Below are 21548 nucleotides of genomic sequence, written 5' to 3' on the forward strand. Positions count from 1 at the left end.
GAGGGAAGAGAAAAGAAAAGAAGGGGGAAGGAGAGGAAAGGAATGGAGAGGAGAACAGAGGAGAGAGTGGCAAGGAAAAGAGAGAAGAGGAGAAAAGAAGGTTAGGAGAGGAGAAGGGAATGGAGAGGAGGGAGAATGTGCCATGGTTCAAATTGTAAAATGACAAGGTGGTTTGCAGCACTGCTGCAATTCTGAGCGTGTTACGCCCTTCCCTTAATTCAAAGCAGCTGTTTTCTTCTCTGGAATCATGGTGTTGCCTTCCATAATCTCATAAAATCCTTGGAAAAACCTATTAGATTGAAAGAAGGGGAGGCAGAGTTTTCCTTTGTTTTTTTCTCCAGAGCCACAGCAAGGCTGAAAAAAAATTATTTTGCTCCGATTTTTTCCCAATTTCTTTTTTTTTTTTTTTAAATAAAACTCAAACAAAATCATCCTCCATTACAAATTGTAGAAAGTGTGTCAATTGGTTGCAAAGAGTTTCCGTGCATCCCTTCCACAGTCATCGCTTCTGATTCATATCAAATTATCTATTTTACATCACATACATTTATATATATATATATATATATATATATATATATATATATATATATATATTATATATAATAATCATCATACCTCATCCTTCATATGACTATAATTGTTTTAATGTCCCTTTATATGAAAGATTCCAAAATTTACCACATAGTGGCATTCTTTTATTTATTTTCAATATCATCTAACCACATTATACCTTTATAACACATTCAAAATAAAAAAGTAATCATGTTTAATAACAAAAAAATTAAACCTCTTTTCTTAATAATTGTTTACAATTTATATCCACTTTCCCTTTTATCCTGTTAATACAAATTATTGCATTGTTATCATTATCAGTCATTTATTTAACGATAGTTTGATTAAGTTTAACTTAATTTTTCCCCTTTTATCACCATTTAAATTTCTTTACCAAGTTTCCTCTTATCAAACCAACACACACACACACATTATTATCCTTTGTCTAACTTTATCCATTAACACTACATTTTTAACATAATGCTCTAATTTTAACAAAATTTTTAAACCTCTTTTCTTAATCATTGTATACAATTCATATCCAATTTTCCCTTTTATCATGTCAATACAAATTATTACGTTATTATCATTATCAGTAATTTATTTAGTGATAGCTTGACTATGTTTAACTTACTTTCCCCCCTTTTTCCCCTTTTAAAAATTTATACTAAATTTCTTCTTGTTGTCTTGTGTACATTGTTATCATTATCAATTATTTACCTAAATTTATCATTATCACTACATTTTTAACATAATGTTCTAATTTTAACTAAATTTAACTAGTGTTTTATTATTATTTTTCATATCTCAACCTGTGTCTTTCCAGTAATTGTGTAGTCCTATTTCTTTTGCCATTTGTGGAATTGGTCGTCTGGTTATTTCCTTAATCAAATTTGTTTGGACTTCTCTTCGCAACTTGTTGCTTATTACATATCTTGTAAAATCTCAAAACCCTCCATCAGCTTCCTTAATCAGTTTATCTTTGGTTACCAGTAGTGTTTTGATCAAAATTTCTCTCCTTAAATCCATCCATTCTTTTCTTTTTTTCTTCTTCTATATCTTGAAATCTGTAGTAAAACACCTTTCCATCTATCTTCCCTTTCCTTATTCCACTCTTTCCATCTCCAATCACTCTCAGTTCACTGTCAATATCCACGGTTATCTTGCCTCTTTGTTCATTTTCCCCCTGGGTTTTTAGGACTTCAACCTCCACTTTTTCCATTTGATGAATATCTTCTATTTGCTGAGTATCTTCCATTTTTCCATCAGGTTTTGCTACATTAAAGTTTATATTTTCAATATTTTCCAATCTCTTCTCAATTCTCTCTGTTGTTTCTAATAATTTTTGAATTCCAGACATAATCTGTTGCAATGTTATGGTTTCTTTTTGAATTTGTGTCATCCTTCCAATTAATAAACACAGCCACTCTGGTTTAAAAACAAATCTTTGTTTTCACTTCTTTCCAGCTAGCAACAAACATCCAAAGGGCACCTGTGTAAGCAATCCATGCCCTTCTTTATAAACAAGCTGTTTGAAGTGCAAGGTCAAAATGATCAAAGGGAAAAAAGAAAAAGCAATGTTTCCAGGTCTCAACCTCCAACCTCCAAGTGGCAGTGTAACTTTTTTCCCTCTCAGGTTACTACTCTCTTTATATACCTTTTAAATCTTATTTATGTTTCAGGCTTAGAAGAAATAAAGTTCTTAAATGAAACCAAATAAAAAGAAAAAATCCATCCCAATCAATATTATAGAAGTAAAGGAAAAAAATTAATCCACAGATAAAAAAAGAAATAGAAGAAGAAAATTCAAAACTTTCACTTTAAAAAGTAAAAAAATATTCACAAAACTTCCATCGATAGAAAAAAATAAAATAAAATAAGATAACACACTGTCCAATTATGCTATTTCCGCCGCTTATTTCCTTTTCTTTACCAATTTGATTTAACTTCCATCTTTTTTGGGCAGTCTTTTATAAAAATAAAATTTCCTCATCAGATGGACACACTTTCTCTTTCTGCTTTTCCTCCCGTTGTGGAGCTGTCCCAACTTCAGCAGCTTGAGGCTGTGCTTTTTGTCATCTGCTAGAAGAGATTCTCTTGGATCAATCAGGGACTTTGCGATGTCCCTGAGATCAGCAAGATGTACTCTTCCCTGTCACCATCTCTTTGGGATGGTTTAGGTCCAGATGGACTGTCCAGTGGCAAAAGTATTGACTGTAATTTCGGAGCCCCGAAATCGCATGTTGTGTCATCGTGACGTTAGTGCCTTTTTTTAAAAAATATATTTTGCTCAGATTTTTAAAAGGTTCCAAAGCATAATAACCCATGTCATTTTCAAAGAGTAGCAACTTTCTATAGCTTTACAAGGATGTTCTTAAAAGAGCACCCTGATCTTTATTGATCTATGATGTTACATCCACAGAATAAGCCCAAGTTAAATATTTGCAAGCCAATTGCAAATAAAACCACAATAATACATGACCACACAACAGATACAAACTCAAGGTAAACCACTTCACACTCGATTGCAGAAAATATGATTTCAGCAACAGAGTGGTCAACACCTGGAATGCTCTACCTGACTCTGTTGTTACATCCTCAAACCCCCATAACTTAAACCTTAAACTGTCTACTGTTGACCTCACCCTATTCCTAAGAGGTCAGTAGGGACAACAGCATAAATGCATCAGCACACCTAACATCCCTGTCCTACTGTCCCCATTTATTTGTACCTATTTCCTGTATTCTTATTCATGTTTATTCTTATTCCTGTTATCTTGTACATGAGTGACAAACTAAACAAATAAACAATTCCCTATCTTAGGCTCCTTAGACTTAAATCCACAGATACTTAAGCTCAACAGAAGAATCACTCCCGATTCAGCATTTTTGCATTTTCAAAATAATATTTAGCAGCTACAAACAATCCATGTTAATAGACTGAGTGCTTTATGTTGGTTCATGCTTCAACTGGGAATGGAAGATGGTTGATGTAAAGATTTTTTTTTACACATTTCATACCAGGGAAAGTTTTGTTGCTCTGGACAACAAATGGAGGGAGTGTGATACGGAAAAAAATGCATGCTGCGTTGAATTTCTGAACAAGTAGAATACAAATCAGATAAATAACGTTACCTGATTCCTTTCATTTAGCTTCCAAGGGCTCAAATACTTCCTGAACTTCAAAACAGAAGTGCAAAATATTTTCCCTGTTTTTTTAAAATGTTCATCGCAGTTTACAAATATTTCATGATAATCAGGTTGGTCTCATTTTAATTACCTTCAGAAGAAAAGATTTTTTAAAGGTATCCCTTGAACTACGAAACAACTTTTCATAGAGTAGAGTAGGGTAGGGTAGGGTAGGGTAGGGTAAAGTAGAGTAGAGTAGAGTAGAGTAGAGTAGACATATTCTACATAAAGAAACATATGTAAAGAAAAAATACTACATGATCAGAAAGAGTTTTCCTAGAAAATTATGGGTGAAGGTGGCTACCTTTTGCTTCTCAGGTTCATTATACCTCTCACCTTGTAGGAAGAATTATATTTGGGAGATAAGCTGATCTTCTTAGAAGCAAAGGATGCAAAATTCAAGGCTGCTGGACCATCAATAGTCCAGACTAAATCTCAAATGGGTCCTTTCTATTTATCTTCCAAGGGCTCAGATACCTACTGAACTTCAAAGCATTCTTTCTGCCTTTTACAATGTCCATCTCCATTTACAAATTCTTCCTAATCATCAGGTTTGGGTTCATTTTAATTACCTTCACAAGAAGAGATATTGTGAAGTCATCCCTTGATCAGGAAGTAACTTTTCCTCTACTGCAGGAGCAGAAAGAGCTTCCATTGACAATTAGGGGAGAAGGTGGCTATTTTGTGCTTCTTAAGTCCATTCCCCTTATCTTGTAGGAAGAATTAACCTTGGGAGACAGAAGCGAAGGATGCAAAATTCAAGGCTGCTGGATCATCAATGGTCAAGACTAAATCTTGAATGGGTTCCTAGAAACCTTCCCACCTCCCCAATTGAAGCAGATTAATACAACAGAAAAAAATCATCACTGCATTCACAGGAATTTCATTTCATGGTGCTTAATTAGATTGAAATAAAGCAGAGTCAGTTTGGACTCTGGTCCAGACATGACTTTATCTCAACACCTCCATGACAAGAGTTTGAATCCTGGCACGATTTTCAAGGCCCTATAAAACCTAGGGTTTCAAAACTTGGTATGATTTAAGGCTATCATTCCAATAGCATCACCTACATTCCAGATCATCTATACATCATGCCTCAGTCTCCCACCCCCTCTCTCTATCAATCCATCTGTCCGTCTGTATGTCTAACTATCTGTCTGTCTCTTCATCTCTCTGTCGATCCCTCCATCCATCCATCCATCCATCCATCCAATCCAATCCAATCCATCCATCCACCCATCCACCCATCTATTATCCATCCATGCATTCATGCACCCATCCATGCAACCACCCACCCACCCACCCACCCATCTATCCATCTATCTTATCTATCATCTGCCTGCCTGCAGATGATCTTTTTTTCTCACAAACATCAGTTTTACAGCTGTTGATAACGGTACAGTTTTTAACCAGATCAAATAGATAATCTCCGTTCTTACCTTCTCAGAGTGTTCTGAGCATGTTCTGGAGACCATATTAACAAAGAAAAGCCTTACATATAACTCTGTTTAGTAAGTGTGAATAACTGGAAGGGTTTCCCTCCCCTTACATGATCTCTTCACAGGTCCTCAGGGGTACTCCAAGTGATGTAAAACTTTCATTTAAGGAAGTATAACTGTATAAAGAACTTCATATACACAGGTGTATTATAAAGGAGTGAGATTAATCTTTTTTTTAATAGTTAGGATCAAGAATGAATGGGCATCTAAGCCAGGATGACTAACAAGGATAGTATATGTGATGTGATTTACTGTTTTTTTTAAGAGTATAAAATGCACCTGACTATAAGATGCACCTAAATTTAGAAAACAGCAACAACAAACAGGTTTTCTTCGGTCTGTTTTTAAGGCTTTTTTGGACCCTTTTGGGGGCCATTTTTTTCCAAAAAACAGATAGATGATAGATAGATAGATAGATAGATAGATAGATAGATAGATAGATAGATGGATGGATGGATGGATGGATGGATGGATGGATGGATGGATGGATGGATGGATGGACGGACGGACGGACAGACGGACAGACGGACAGACGGACAGACGGACAGACGGACAGACGGACAGACGGACAGACGGACAGACGGACAGACGGACAGACGGACAGACAGACAGATGATAGATGATAGATAGATAGATAGATAGATAGATAGATAGATGATAGATAGATAGATAGATAGATAGATAGATAGATAGATAGATAGATGATTGATTGATTGATTGATACATAGATAGATGATAGATGATAGATAGATAGACAGACAGACAGACAGACACAGATAGATGATAGATACATAGAGATAGATAGATAGATAGATAGATAGATAGATGGATGGATGGATGGATGGATGGATGGATGGATGGATGGATGGATAGATGGATAGATGGATAGATGGATAGATGGATAGATGGATAGATGGATAGATGGATAGATGGATAGATGGATAGATGGATGATAGATAGATAGATAGATAGATAGATAGATAGATAGATAGATGGATGGATGGATGGATGGATGTAAGTATAAGTATAATCTTTATTGTCATTGTACTCAAATACAACGAAATTGGTTTTAACCTCATTGGTGCAAAATTATAACAGAACAAAAAAAAAGACAGAAAAAGAAAAAAAACCTAGTGTGTGAATTGAGTGATTGTGGTTGTATTTAAAAGTCTCACAGCCCAAGGATAGAAACTAACTTTAAACCTGTTTGTTTGCCTGGCTATACTTTGATGTCTTCTGCCTGATGGTAGAAGTGCGAAGAGACACTAACCAGGGTGTGAATCATCTCTGAGTATCTTCCTTATTCTGTCAAAGCAGCGAGATCTGGCAATGTCATCCAGTGGTGTTAGAGGGTAACCAATGGTTTCTTGTGCTGAATTGATCACTCTCTGTAGTGCCTTCCTGTCCGCAGCTGTTAAACCAGCATACCATACTGTAATACAATATGTGAGGACACTTTCTATGGTGGACCGATAGAAAGAGGTTATCAGTCACTGTTCCACCTGATTTTTTCGCAGGACTCTAAGGAAATGAAGTCTCTGTTGGGCCTTTTCAAACACCAGAGAAGTGTTGTTTTTGCAGATGATAGATGTTAGATAATAGATGATAGATGATAGATAGATAGATAGATGATAGATAGATGATAGATGATAGATGATAGATGAAAGATGACAGATGACAGATGATAGATGATTGATAGATAAATAGATAAATAGATAAATAGATAGATGATAGACAGACAGACATCCTTTAATGATGCCATCATCAAAATAGCCCTCCACAGAACCACACAGAATGCCCATCCAGGCTAGCTGGCCGCGTGGAAGGGAGCTAGCAACCTACTCCCTTCCGCGCAGCCCTGCCATATTTGGCTGCCTTCCATGTGGCCTTTCTGGCAGTCCCCCATGCCCATGTGCCTTCCAAGGTAGGTAGGTAGGTAGGAAGGAAGGAAGGAAGGAAGGAAGGAAGGAAGGAAGGAAGGAAAGGAAGAAAAGAAGGAGAACCTATGACCACAATTGAGCCCAACATTTTGGTTTCTAAGCAAGAGCATTGTTATGTGAGTTTCACCACATTTTACAGGTTGGCCAAGCCCACCTGGTCACAGGACCGCCAAGCCACACCCACAAAATATGCCACATCCACAAAATAAGCCATGCCCACGAAACCAGTAGTAAAAAAATTTCAAACCCACCCCTGTATATACTGCTTCGTAGTACTTTACAACACTCTCTATAAAGCAAGCACATTATCACCAACAATCTGGCTCCTCATTTTACTGACCTTGGAAGGATGAAGACCGAGTCAACCTTGAATCGGTGAGGATCGAACTCCTGGCAGTGAGCAGAGTCAATCTGCAATACTGCCTTCTAACCACTAGGCCAACACGGCTCATGTTGAATGATTGAATTGAATTGAATACGTAAACAAAATTCAGATGCTTGGTAACTGGCATGTATTTAGATTAGTTGTAGTGTCCCAGGGTCATGTGATCGGCTTTTACGACCTTCTGACAAACAAAGTCCATGGATGGACCAGATCCACTTACTGTACTTTTCAGACTATAAGACACACTGGAGTATAAGACGCACCATAATTTCGAAGAGGTAAAAATTTTTAAAAAGTTTTTGCACTCTGGAGGTCACTCAAACCCTCTGCACGCCTCTTTTTTTGCAAAAAAAGGGAGGCATGCAGAGCTTTGGGAGGTTCTTATAGTGCTCCTGGAGGATGGGGGGGGCAAAAATGAGCCAAAATGGCCCATTTTTTGCCCTCCCCAGCCCTCAGGAGCACTTTGCAAGCTTCCCAAACCCTCTGCCAGGCCATTTTGGTGAAGAGGAGTGGGGTTTCGGTAGGCCACAAATGCTGTATTCAGTGTATAAGACAAACCCAGATTTTTACCTTCTTTTTTGTGGGAAAAATGGGTGCGTCTTATACTCCAAAAATACGGTAATAACCATGTTATTAACTTTAATCAATGAAGTGGTTCGCTTCACTAAAGTTGTCAAATGGGGCAAAACTCAACTGTTTTGCTTAGTGAGGGGAACTTTGGACTTAATTCTGGTTATATGTCAAGGATCACCTGAATTCCCAAAAGCCAACAGACAGTTCCCACCTTCATCTCAATATATAAGAATATTTCTGAGCCTTCTTGAAAATCTTAATAAGTCTTACCTGAATGGTTTGGTGGCTTAGACCAGAAGTGCCAAACTCAAGGCCCGCAGGCCAGATCCATCCTCTGGAGTGCTTTGATTTGGCCCATGTGGTTGGTCTAGAAACAGCAAAGGACTGCACCACGGTGCCTCAGCCAGAAAAAAATGGAGCTTAGGGAGGAATTTGGGGGTCCCTGTGCTCCATTTTTGCTTGCAGAGGGCTGCCGGAGGCCGTCGTGGCCAAAAGCAGGGTGTTAGGGGGCCACTTGTGGTCCCTGAGCTCTGTTTTTGCTGGCAGAGAGCTATCAAAACAAACCAAAAACCAAAGGAGAAATGTTTACCCCTTTTGCATTTGAGCATGCACAAAGGGACAGGAAAGGAGAAAGGGAAAGAGGAAAGACCCCAAAAATATGGAAAGAGAGCAAGGAAGGAAAAATAAGGAAAGAGGGGAAGGAAGGAGAATGAAGAGGGAAAGAAAAAGAAGAAAAAGAAAGAAAGAAAGAAAGAAAGAAAGAAAGAAAGAAAGAAAGAAGGAAGGAAGGAAGGAAGGAAGGAAGGAAGGAAGGAAGGAAGGAAGGAAGGAGATGATGAGTTAGGGAGGATTTTAGGGAAGTCCTGCCTTAGCACTTGGCTACCACAGGTGACCCTGACATGAGTGATGTCGAACCTGCCACACCCACCTTGGCCATGCCCACCTTGACCATCCTGTCCCCCAAGATCAAACACAACCCTGATATGGCCCTCAATGAAATTGAGTTTGACACCTCTGGCCTAGACAGAGTTATCTCCAAAAGAAAGACCTTCTACTTAATCTGCCTTCCTAATGATCAATCCCTTTTTCCCAGCTTGGCCTAGATAATTTAAGATGACCCATTTCCATTATGTCAAAACCGTTCTTTGAAGACATCCATACATAAACTACACATTGGCCTAAGGGAAACTATTACATCAGTTACAATACCCCTGAGGAGCGATTAAGGAACTACAATTTTCTGATTATTCTGTTTTAGGGAAGAGATTTATATGTAGAATCTTTCTGTGGTAAAATCATCTTCACAATATGTTTGATGATGGCCAGAAGGGTAAGAATGGACATTCTATATTTTTTTTCTTCTTCTTGAACATGTTGTCGTTGACAATAGTGTATACTTCCTGTTGAAATGTCAACCTTAACACATTTCTGCATCATGAGTGCAATTTCTTCTTATTGAGATTAAATATATCAGCCGAAAACATGCAACTTTGCTATATAGAAATTGGCAAAGCTGTACTAAATTTAAAATCTCAGGCTTAAGACAGATGGATGAGAATTGGAATGGAGCTGAAAGGAACCTTGGAGGTCTTCTAGATGAAGGAGAATCCTTAAATACTGCACGGGTAAAAAGAGCGCTGTGAAAATATCAATAGACTCCTCATATCCTGGACATCAATTGTTTTAACTTCTAACCCTCAAAATTATAGAACATTGCACACCAGATCAAATAGACACAAGGACAGTTCCCCCCCCACCACATGCCATCACTCTGCTAAACAAATTCCCTCAACATTATCAAAGTATTTACTAAAAGACTGTATTACTTTTATTCTTCTTATCCTTCCTAGTAAGTATCTCTTCCTATTTATGACTACAACCTTGTTGCTTGTATCATTACGATTTACATTGCTTTATTTGTTTCCTAGTATACTTTGATTCCTTATTTAGCAACCTATGACTAGTAGTAACCAAAGACAAAATTCCTTGTGTGTCTAATCATACATGGCCAATAAAGAATTCCATTAAGTATGATTGGACACACAAGGAATTTATCTTTGGAGCATAATCTCTCAGTGTACATAAAAGGAAAAAAAATGCATTCATCAAGAATCATAAGACACAACTCTAAGTGGTAGTTCTTGTGTCTAGTTGTTCTGGTGTGCAGTGCCCTATAGCATCATTTTGAGGGTAGACATTGAAACAATTGATGTCCAGGATGTGAGGGGTCTGTAGATATTTTCACAGCCCTGTTTTTGACTCGTACAGTATACAAGTCCTCAGTGGAAGGCAGGTTGGTAGCCATTGTTTTTTTCTGCAGTTCTGATTATCCTCTGAAGTCTGTGTCTGTCTTGTTTGATTGCAGAGCCAAACCAGACAGTTATAGAGGTGCAGATGACAGACTCAATAATTCCTCTGTAGAACTGAATCGGCAGCTCCTGGGGCAGTTTGAGCTTTCTGAGTTGGCGCAGAAAGAACGTTCTTTGTTATGCTTTTTTGATGACATATTTGGTGTTAGGGGTCCATTTTAAGTCTTGAGATACGATAGAACCTAGAAAGTTGAAGGCCTCTACTGTTAATATTGTGATGTCTAGTATTGTAAGAGGTGGTAGTATAGGAGGTTTTCTTCTAAAATGCACCACCATTTCTTGTGGTGTATTTAGTGTATATAGTTCAAGATCGTTCTGGTTGCACCACAAAGCTAGTTGTTCAACTTCCCGTCTGTATGCAGATTCATCGTTGTCTTGAATGAGACCAATCACTGTTGTATCATCTGCAAACTTCAGTATTTTAGCAGAGGGATCTTTTGAGATGCAGTCATTGGTGTATAGAGAGAAGTGGAGAGATCACACATCCCTGGGAGGCTCCTGTTCTAATTGTATAGGTATCTGGTGTGATTTTTGCCTCGCTTCGACTGCTGCATCCTATCTGTTAGGAAACTTATGGTCCATTTACAAATGTGATCAGGTGCAGCTAGCTGATTTAGTTTAGTCAGAAGACTATTTGGCACGATAGTATTGAATGTAAAGCTGAAGTCTACAAAGAGGACCCTTGCGTAGATCTTTGGAGATTCACGATGTTGTAGGATGTAGTGTGGAGTTATATTAACAGCATCATCTGTCGAGCTATTTGCTCAGTAGGCAAATTGCAAGCGGGTGTAACAGTGGAACTGTGATGTTTCTCAGGTGGCCAAGCACTAGTCTTTCAATGATGTTAAGAGCAACTGATCTGAAGTCATTCATTCCTTGACGGAGGGTTTCTTCGGCACTGGGGTGATAGTAGAGCATTTGAAGCAAGAAGGAACATAGCAGATCTCTAGGGATTTATTAAAGATGCGAGTGAAGATGGAGGCCAGTTAGACAGCACAACCTTTTAAGCAAGCTTTGCATTGCCCAGTCCTACCAGTCCTTCTTCATTAATGCTCAAATCACTTTCTCCTGTCCTCCCTCCCTTCTCCACCACCCAAAAAAATGTAAGATGAAACAAAGATATGCGATTGTAGAGGCTAAATTTTAAAAACAGAGCTCCTTGGAGCTAAAATTACTTGCCCCCAAGGTAAGTCAAGGTTCAAAATTCCCAAATCCTATTTCCAGGCAATTCCAATCACCCTCCTCCCAGTCTCGTAATATCAATCGAAATAACTAAAAAGCAGTTGTCCCAACAGAGAATCTGCTTGCCTTTAGAGATGGCTATTCTATTATGCAGAAACTCCCAAGTCTTTCGGATTGTTTGTTTTCTTAATTTTCAGCACCTTAAAAAAAAATCTCCCATTTTTTAAGGCATAAAAATTGAGAGCATGGAGATCTGACAATTTTATTTGCATTTCTTTGATCTGAGTGGCACTCACCAAACACTGAGATGGTTGCAAAGATTTATAGTAGCACTTCCCAGTTCAAAGAATAAGACTGGTGTTGGTAAAAGTATGTCTGATTATTCAGATAAAATTAATATATTACTATTTTCATGACTATACCTTTTTTAGTCATTCTTTCGGGTTTTTTTAGCAATCATAATCTGAGCATGTAAAGACTATTCCCAGGTGAGATTTCAGAAATGAATCCTGGATGTCAAAATGTTATGCAATGCCTCCTAAATTAACCATCTTTATTCATTTATCTTGGAAATCCTCAGTTATCCAGATCATGGTTGTCTCAAAAGTACTTTTTCAAAAGGTAACTGAGTTGTCTTTGTTTTTCGTTGAAGATGTTTTGCTTCCCATCTAAGAAGCTTCATCACTTATGACTGAATGGTGGGAGGGATGGAAGGTTTAATTCTGACAGGAAGAACTAATAGTACCAACATCCTCATGTCATCTAGTCAGAACATCTTGGATGAGAAGCAAAACATCTTCAAGGAAAAACAAGGAAAGTACAGTTGCCTTTTGAAAAATCACCTTTCAGCTCTCCTTTATTTAGGAAGTTATTTTTTCTCTGCTTAAATGCATTCTTCTTTTATTTCAGGAAAACAGAAGATGGCCAGTGTAATGCCTGAAATATCAATCCAAACACTGAAATATAATGTGGTGCATTATGTGAATTTTGACATCACCATAGTGACTTTTGATATACTTCTGGGCGTAACATATTTCAAATGATAAAATGCATTTCCTTTTTTCATTAAATGTGTAGGTGTTACAATGATAATAGTCAGTTTTCCAGACAGACATATGTAGATAAATAGAACATTTCAGAAGTTTTCAATGCACTGTGCTTCCTTCCTCCAGCCTTCTTTCCTGCATTGAGATTTTTTTCTTCATCTGTTTCTGTTTCTTAACTTTATTTGAAAATGTAATGTATGCCTTAGCAGTAATTTTTGAAATGCTAGATGTTATCTGAGCTACCGCTGAGAAATCATTGACCATTTGGAAATGATGGAGCCTAGGAATATGTCCAGAGTAACTGAGTTCATCCTATTAGGAATTCCTTTTCTGTATGATTTTCACCGATTCTTCTTTGTGCTGGGTCTCTTCATATACCTGGTAACCATCCTTGGGAATGGCTTCATCCTCATCATCGTCGCAATTGAGCCAAGACTTCAGACCCCGATGTACTTCTTCCTCAGCAACCTTGCTTTCCTGGAGATCTGCTATACCTCCACTGTGGTACCCAAGTTACTACAGACATTTATACAAACCAAAACCACAATCTGTTTCTACTGTTGCTTTACTCAAGTGTCTTTTCACTTCTATTTCGGTAGTACAGAACTTTTCATCCTCACCGCTATGGCCTTTGACCGCTATCTGGCCATCTGCAAGCCCCTTCAGTATCCCATCATGATGTCCAAGCACGTGTGCCTTCAAATGTCTCTGGCCACCTGGTATGCCACCTTTATTATTATCTTTCCTAATTGTTTTATGGTTTGGAAACTGCCGTTCTGCGGGTCCAATGTTGTTGACCATTTCTTCTGCGATTTCGGTCCTCTGTTGAGCCTCGCCTGCGCGGACACTCATGTCATTGAGTTTCTCGGAATGTTGGGTGCCTTTGTCAGTGTGATTATGACCTTGCTTCTCATCATTCTGTCCTACATTTTCATCATTGCCACCATCCTACGGGTTCCCTCCGCCGTGGGGAGGAAGAAGGCCTTCTCCACCTGCTCATCTCACCTGTTGGTGGTGTCCATTTTGTATGGTGCTCTTGCCTTCATGTACGTGAGGCCCGATGTCCACTCCTCAAACCACTTCACAAGGACTGTGGCAGTCTTGAACACCACTCTTACCCCAATGCTGAATCCTTTCATATACACCATTCGGAATGCCGAAGTCAAAACAGCTGTCCAGAATGTAATCCATAAAAGGAAAGGGACCTTAAATTCAGATAATGATTGGAACAATAGTTCCACAACTCTCAAACGTAGTAGAAATAAGATGAAATTTAGAGGTTTGTGGCATCAGTGACATTTTGAGTGACATAATCAGAATTCAACTGGCAATAATTTTAGACTTAAATTAGAATTCAACTGGCAATAATTTTACACTTAAAAAAACGTCTAGTTTGATGAAAAGAAAGATTAGGAGGTGACATGATATCAGTATTGCAATATCTTGGGAGCTGCCACAAAGAAGAGGGAGTCAAGCTTTCCTCCAAGGCACCTGAAGATAGGACAAGAAGCAATGGGTGAAAACTAAACAAGTTGAGAAACAATTTAGAACTAAGGAGAAATTTCCTGACAGTTACAACAATGAATCCGTGGAACAACTTGCCTCCAGAAGTTCTAAATTCTCCAACACTGGAAGTTTTAAAGAAGAGACTGGACAACCATTTGTTTGAAGTGGTATAGGGCTTCTTGCTTGAGCAGGGAGTTGGACTACAAGACCTCCAAGATCCCTTCCAATTGTTATTGTTAGATACGTTCAATGATAAAATATTGTTATCATTGAACATGTTGACTAGGAGACCTACAATTTCCCTTCCTACTTTGTTATTCCCTTTCCCCTATCCCATTCTATCCCAATCGATTCCATTCTGTCCCATTCCATTCCTCTCCACACCTGTATCTTTATCATGTGACCATGGGGGATGCTGCACTGGTCTTAAGTGTGAAAAATAGCCATCAGTCACCTTTTTCAGTGATGTTGTCACTTCAAACAGTTGCTAAACAGAGGGTTGTAAGTTGAGGACTAACGATGTTACACAATATGGAATACCAAAGTCTAAAAACCCATCCTCAAATTCATATAATGATTGGAAGAGTAGTTTCAGGACTCAGAAATGTAGTAGAAATAAGATGAAATTTAGAGGATTGTGGCTTCAGTGACATGTTGAGTGACACCATCAGAATTCAACTGGCAATAATTTCAGACTTAAAAACACATGTCTAGTTTAATGAAAAGAAGGATTAGGGGTGACATGATAACAGTATTCCAATATCGCAGTGACTGCCACAAAGAAGAGGGAGTCTCTTGTGTCCCACTGGAGGCCAGCAGAGCTGGCAGCAGAGTCGGACAGTGTGGAGGTTGGGGTGGAACATGGGCCGGTCCTGGGGGTTGAGGTAAACTCAGATGAAGGCTTTATGTCAGAATCAGAGAGGGAGTTAGACAGCAGTGAGGCAGAAGAACAGCTGTATCCTGTTCCCAGTGTGCTCATTCACAGAGCTGTCTGAAGACAAGAAAAACTAAGAATGCAGGGTTGACTTAGGAGTAAAGCTGCACCTTGGCAGTGATTGCCCCCTCCCATAGGAAACAAAAGATGAACAAATAGGGAATGGGCAATGTTAGGAATATAATCTAACGGTTGGGTTGGCAATATATAAATCATGTAACAATGTTGTACCTGTTTCTTTAAATCATACTGTAAAATGTGATTGGTTGCTGTTTTCCTCAATCGGCCATAAGAGGGAGCCAGAACGCCTGTTAGCTCTCTGTTCGTTAGATGCTGGCCTGATCTGATCTGAGTGCCGTGAGCTATTGTAAGTTTTGCAACTGTTAGCAAACTTTGAGTACTGAACTGATTATATGACACTGAACTATGTTATTTGGATTATCTCTTAACTGAAAGACATTGATGACTGACTGTCTTAACTGTGTATGACTTGGACTGTTTGATGGACTCTGATACCTCTATTTCTATGAAAGTAAAAGGCTATTTAAACTGCAGTGTCTCTGTATGCTGGTTTGTGTGTTCTCCAACACAACTCTCACAACGCTTCTCTGACTGCACTCGCTCTCCCAACGGGGAGCTTACCTAACAGGCTTTTGCAGGAAACCATTCACTCATTGGGTCGGTTCAAGAGTGCATAGTTCTCTGTGGGACTATAAGAGACTCTGTGCCAAGTTTCCCTAGCCCTGCATTTGGAAACCAGTTATCTGGCAGTGCTCCAAATGAGATAAGGTGTGTGGGGATAAACATTCCTGTGAAAGACTGTTTACTAAGTCTTGCAGACTCTGAATGAAAGGAATTCACAGTGCTGTAAATAAAAGAGGTTTTGCAGGGACTTCTTGCTTTCTATGGCAGCCGGGGTCAGAACAGTCAACCTATTCTCCAAAGCACCCGAGAGTGGGTCAAGAAGCAATGGATGGAAACTAATCAAGGAGAGAAGCAATTTAGAACTGAGGAGAAATTTCCTGACAGTTAGAACAATGAATCAGTGGAACAACTTGCCCCCAGAAGTTGTGAATGCCCCAACACTGGAAGTCTTTAAGAAGATGTTGGACAGCCATTTGTCTGAAACAGTATAGGGTTTCCTGCCTTGGGAGGGGGTTGGACTAGAAGACCTCCAAGGTCCCTTCCAACTCTGCTATTGTACTGTAACTGTTTGTCTCATTTGTCTGATTACGTGACCCTGGAACAATGCAACCGTCATAAATATGAATCAGATTTTGATCATGTGACCATGGGGATGCTGCAATGGTCATAAGTCACCCTTTTCAGTGGTGTTTTCACTTCAAACTGTCACTAAACAGATGGTTGTAAGTTGAGGACTACCTATGTACTGTAGCTCAAGGTTTGAAAATACTGAACATGTTAACAGCATTTGTGGTGATTCTTCAGTCATAAATAAATATGCTATTTATACGAAGGGGAATGGGTTTTGTTCTGAATTTATTGGAATTTATATCCCAACTTTCTTCTCGAGTGGCAATCAAAAGCTAAATAAATTAAAGGGGGGAGGAAAATCATTTATTCCAGGCATATATATCAGACAACAAAAATATGGAAATGACACAGAGAAAGATCTCCCAGAAGTGACAAAAGAGTAATTGATGGGTGTGTGGGAGACTTGACAACTAGAGGTAGATGTAGAGGCAGATGGAATATCTTATATTAAATATGAGTGATATAAGGAGATACAAGATCCCAAGGGAAGAATATGGGAGATTGGCCAAAGACAATGAGTTCAAATACTAAAAAGGGCAAGAGATGACGGATAGATATAGAATACTTCCTAATATAGCATTTGCTTGATTAAGAGTTAGAAAATAGAGGTAGAAACTAGAGATGGGGAAAATATTACAATGCACACTGCTATATAAAATATTGTAACTACCATGTAGACATCAATGTTAGAAGATGAAAGATTATGCCCATGTATACCTGGATGGTATTACTATTGTTATTAGCATTATGTATAAAGTAAATTGACCCAAACTCCACACTGTTCACTAAGTACTTATGTATGTTAAAGAAACAACTATAAACAAAGTTATTAAAAAATGTCCAGAGAATTAGCAAAGCTCAGATCAAACTGTATTATGATTTTGACATGCTTCTCTTTTATTTAGTTAGTCTTCCATAAAAAGGAATGGATCTCAAAGCCAAAAACTGAAACAATTCAACTATTCTGTCCATGCACTGCTTTCCAGAATAAAAGGATTATACTAGAACAAAAGTTCCCAAAAGTTTTAATAGACCTGTAATTTTGGACTTAATTGATCCTTTTCTTACTTTTAAAATACTAATTAAAAAAAAAAACAGAATGAATGTCACTAAAGGAATGATTGAAAGTTGACAGATACCTTTAAAAAAAAAGAAACTATGTGTCAGCGTTCCAAATATCATCCAGAATTAAATCAGAGTCCAAGGCAGAGTTATCCTTAAAGTTCCAATTTAATAAAACAGACACGTTGGCATTATGCTATGGAATCCCAATTCTCAAACTTCCTGGGATTCCACCCAGATTAAAGTTCATGATCTTGTTCCCACACCTACAAATCCATCACATGGTCCAATCCTCTTCTTCCTCACAGGAATCTCCACCCGGCTTCTTCCGGTCAGGTGCAAAGGTGCGGAGAAAAAAAATAACTTTGAGCTTCTAGAAAGGAATTTTTTATTTTGAAAACAACACATTCTACCCCTTGCTATCCCCCCCTTAATGAGAGTGGGGCAGGCCAAAGATTCTTAAAGGAACCACTGCAGGCCTGACACTATGCATATAGGAAGAGTTTGATCCAATTAATCTGCCCTCCTAATTATCAATCCCTTTTTCTCAGCTTGGCCTAGATAATTTCAGATGATCCATTTCCATTATTTCAAAGTTGTTCTTTGAAGATATCCAGAAATAAACTACTAATTGGCCTAAGGGAAACTATTACATCAGTTACAATATCCCTAAGGAGCGATTAAGGAAATACAATTTTCTGACTATTCTGTCCTAGGGAAGAGAGTTATATGTAAAATCTGTCTGTGGTAACATTGTCTTTGCAACATGTTTGATGATGGCCAGGAGGGTAAGAAAGGAGATTCTATATTTTTTTTTGTGGTTGAACATGTTGTGGTTGACAATTTTGTATACATCCTGTTGAAATGTCAATCTAAGCAAGTTTCTGCATCCTGAGTGCAGGTTCTTCTTATCGAGATTAAACATATCAACCAAATACATACAACTTTGCTGTATGGAAATTGGCAAGGATGCAACTAATTCAAAATCTCAGGTTCAAGACAAGTGAATAAGCATCGGGATAGAGCTGGAAGGGACATTGGTGGTCTTCTACATTAAATAGATGCAACATTGAAATTGCTTGGGATTTAAGCTGTGGAATTGAGAGAGATTTTTTAAATAAGGACATTGCATTGTTTTGTTAAATCCAATGTTGGAGAGCCCTCTACTAAGATCTAGCCACGGAGGAACAGGCGTTTCAGAGGCTGCCTGATTCTAGCAATTGTCGATTTAATGGTCGAAAAGATGGAGATACAAAGAGAGAAGGAGAATCCCACTTGCTCTATCATTTTAGGATTCTATGATTTCGAGTTGGCTGGCTTATTTTACAGATGTAAAATTATCAATAAAGAAATCCCTATCTGTCCTTTTTAAAGAATTCCCTGTATGGAGGTTCTCAGTCATCCAGGTCATGTATCTCCCTGCAAGTAGCAGTGTTTGTGTCACCCACATTTATCACAAAAAGGAGATTTGGAGTGCTCTGGGGTGATGCAGTGAAGGGGCTTGTGTTGTGAAAGGATGTTGGACAATTTCTATTGTGGCTTAATGGCTTTGTCCTGTGTTGGATCATGAGTAAGGGGCTAATCCTACCATTCTGCCCTTTGCTGCAGGAAGTTTCAAAACATTCTGTCCTGAATGGATTATCAAATCTGCATTTCTAAAAGGTGCCTCCTCGGTTTCTGCTTGGAGGCAAGGAGACTGGGGCTGCTTCCCGCCTCTAAAAAAACCCATGTTTCTCCATTTCTCTTCTAGGGAAATATAATATTTTGCCCCTTTAATATATTCCTCAAAATATTTCATTCTTTTAGGAGGAAGGGATTCCCACATCCCAAAGGTGCTTTCTTCCTAAAGGTGTCTGGATGTTCTTGTTTTGCTGAAAAATGTTTTGCTTCTCATTCAAGAAGCTTCTCCAGAACTGAAGAATTGAGAGAAAATGGTTCCTCTTTGGAAGCTTAAAAATAGGTTACTATCTGCAACTTGCTAAAGATTTAGGCAAATCATGTTTTATGAATGCTTTAGCTTTGGGGCTCTTTCAGTCAATGGGGTTTTATCGGGAATCTCATGAAATCATGGGATTGGGAGTGACAGCATGATCTTAGAAAATGAAACAACTACTTTGAATCAAGGGAAGGAAGCACAAGATTCAGAGTCTCAAAGATGCAATGGATCACAGTTTGATTTTCTTCTTAATTCTTCCTTCACACTGCACAGTCCTATCAACTCTTCTTCTCTAATGTTCAAATCACATTCCCCTCTCTCTTATTTCAGGAAAGAAGAAGATGGCCAATATAACATCTGAAATATCTGAAAAATAATGTGTGGCACCTGAATTTTGACATTACAAATAGTAACATTCCATATACCTTTTGACATAATGTACTGCAAATGATAAAATGCAATTCCTTTTTCATTAAACAATAATAGTCAGTTTTCCACCAGACAATGTAGATGAACAAAACATTTCAGAAGATTTAAATGCACTGTCCTTCCTTCCTACGCCCTTTCTTACTGCATTGAGATTTTTTTCTTCATCTGTTTCTGTTTCTTAACTTTATTTGAAAATGTAATGTATGCGTTAGCAATAACTTTTTGAAATGCTAGATGCCATCTGAGCTACCGCTGAGAAATCTTTGGCCATTTTGAAATGATGGAGCCTCGGAATATGTCCAGAGTAACTGAGTTCATCCTATTAGGAATTCCTTTTCTGTATGATTTTCACCGATTCTTCTTTGTGCTGGGTCTCTTCATGTACCTTGTAACCATCCTTGGGAATGGCTTCATCATCATCATCGTTGCAATTGAGCCACGACTTCAGACCCCGATGTACTTCTTCCTCAGCAACCTTGCTTTCCTGGAGATCTGCTATACCTCCACTGTGGTACCCAAGTTACTACAGACATTTATACAAACAAGGACCACCATCTGTTTCCACTGTTGCCTTACTCAAGGGTTTTTTCACTTCTGTTTTGGTAGTACAGAACTTTTCATCCTCACCGCTATGGCCTTTGATCGCTATCTGGCCATTTGCAAGCCCCTTCAGTATCCCATCATGATGTCCAAGCATGTGTGCCTTCAAATGTCTCTGGCCACCTGGTATGCCTCCTTTGTTATTATCTTTTTTCATTATTTTATGGTTTGGGGATTGCCATTCTGTGGGTCCAATGTCATTGACAGTTTCTTCTGCGATATCGGTCCTCTGTTGAGTCTTGTCTGTGCAGACACCCATTTCATTGAGTCTCTCAGACTGTCAACTGCCTTTGTTGTTGTGATTATGACCTTGCTTCTCATCGTTCTGTCCTACATTTTCATCCTTGCCACCATCCTACAGGTTCCCTCCGCCGTGGGGAGGAAGAAGGCCTTCTCCACCTGCTCATCTCACCTGTTGGTGGTGTCCATATTGTATGCAGCTCTTGTCTTCATGTACGTCAGGCCCAATGTCCAGTCTTCATACCGCTTCACAAGGACAGTGGCAGTCTTGAACACCACTCTTACCCCAATGCTGAATCCTTTCATATACACCATTCGGAATGCCGAAGTCAAAAAAGCTGTCCAGAATGTAATCCATAAAAGGAAAGGGACCTTAAATTCAGATAATGATTGGAACAATAGTTCCAGAACTCTCAAATGTAGTAGAAATAAGATGAAATTTAGAGGATTGTGGCATCGGTGACATTTTGAGTGACACAATCAGAATTCAACTGGCAATAATTTCAGACTTAAGACACATGTCTAGTTTAATGAAAAGAAAGACTAGGGGGAGACATGATAGCAGTGTTCCAATATCTCAGGGGCTGCCACAAAGAAGACGGAGTCAAACTCTTCTCCAAGGCACCTGAGGGCAGGTCAAGGAGCAATGGGTGGAAATTAACCATGGAGAGAAGCAACGTAGAACTAAGGAGAAATTTACTGTCACAATCAGCGAAGCGTGTGATCAGCGAACCAGTTGTTAAAGCCGTAGGATCCCACCCCTGATTCTACATCTCTAAAATAAGCCAGCCATCTCCAAACCATAGAATCCTAAAATGATGGAGCAGG

General features: G+C 38.7%; 2 protein-coding genes across 2 annotated transcripts; both read left to right on the plus strand.

Annotated features, from left to right (window-relative positions):
• Positions 1–13026: 13026 nt before the first annotated feature.
• On the plus strand, positions 13027–14034 carry LOC116521916 (olfactory receptor 6X1-like). Its single transcript, XM_032236549.1, has one exon. The coding sequence runs from the start codon at positions 13027–13029 to the stop codon at positions 14032–14034; it is 1008 nt and encodes a 335-aa protein (XP_032092440.1).
• Positions 14035–20160: 6126 nt separating this feature from the next.
• On the plus strand, positions 20161–21183 carry LOC116521917 (olfactory receptor 6X1-like). Its single transcript, XM_032236550.1, has one exon. The coding sequence runs from the start codon at positions 20161–20163 to the stop codon at positions 21181–21183; it is 1023 nt and encodes a 340-aa protein (XP_032092441.1).
• Positions 21184–21548: the final 365 nt, after the last annotated feature.

The sequence above is a fragment of the Thamnophis elegans genome, chromosome Z (assembly GCF_009769535.1).
Source record: "Thamnophis elegans isolate rThaEle1 chromosome Z, rThaEle1.pri, whole genome shotgun sequence".
Lineage (NCBI taxonomy): Eukaryota > Metazoa > Chordata > Lepidosauria > Squamata > Colubridae > Thamnophis > Thamnophis elegans.

Bases quoted from the DNA above. Each gene is read 5' to 3' on its own strand.
- LOC116521917 (XM_032236550.1), top strand. From the start codon at position 20,161: ATGGAGCCTCGGAATATGTCCAGAGTAACTGAGTTCATCCTATTAGGA.
- LOC116521916 (XM_032236549.1), top strand. From the start codon at position 13,027: ATGTCCAGAGTAACTGAGTTCATCCTATTAGGAATTCCTTTTCTGTAT.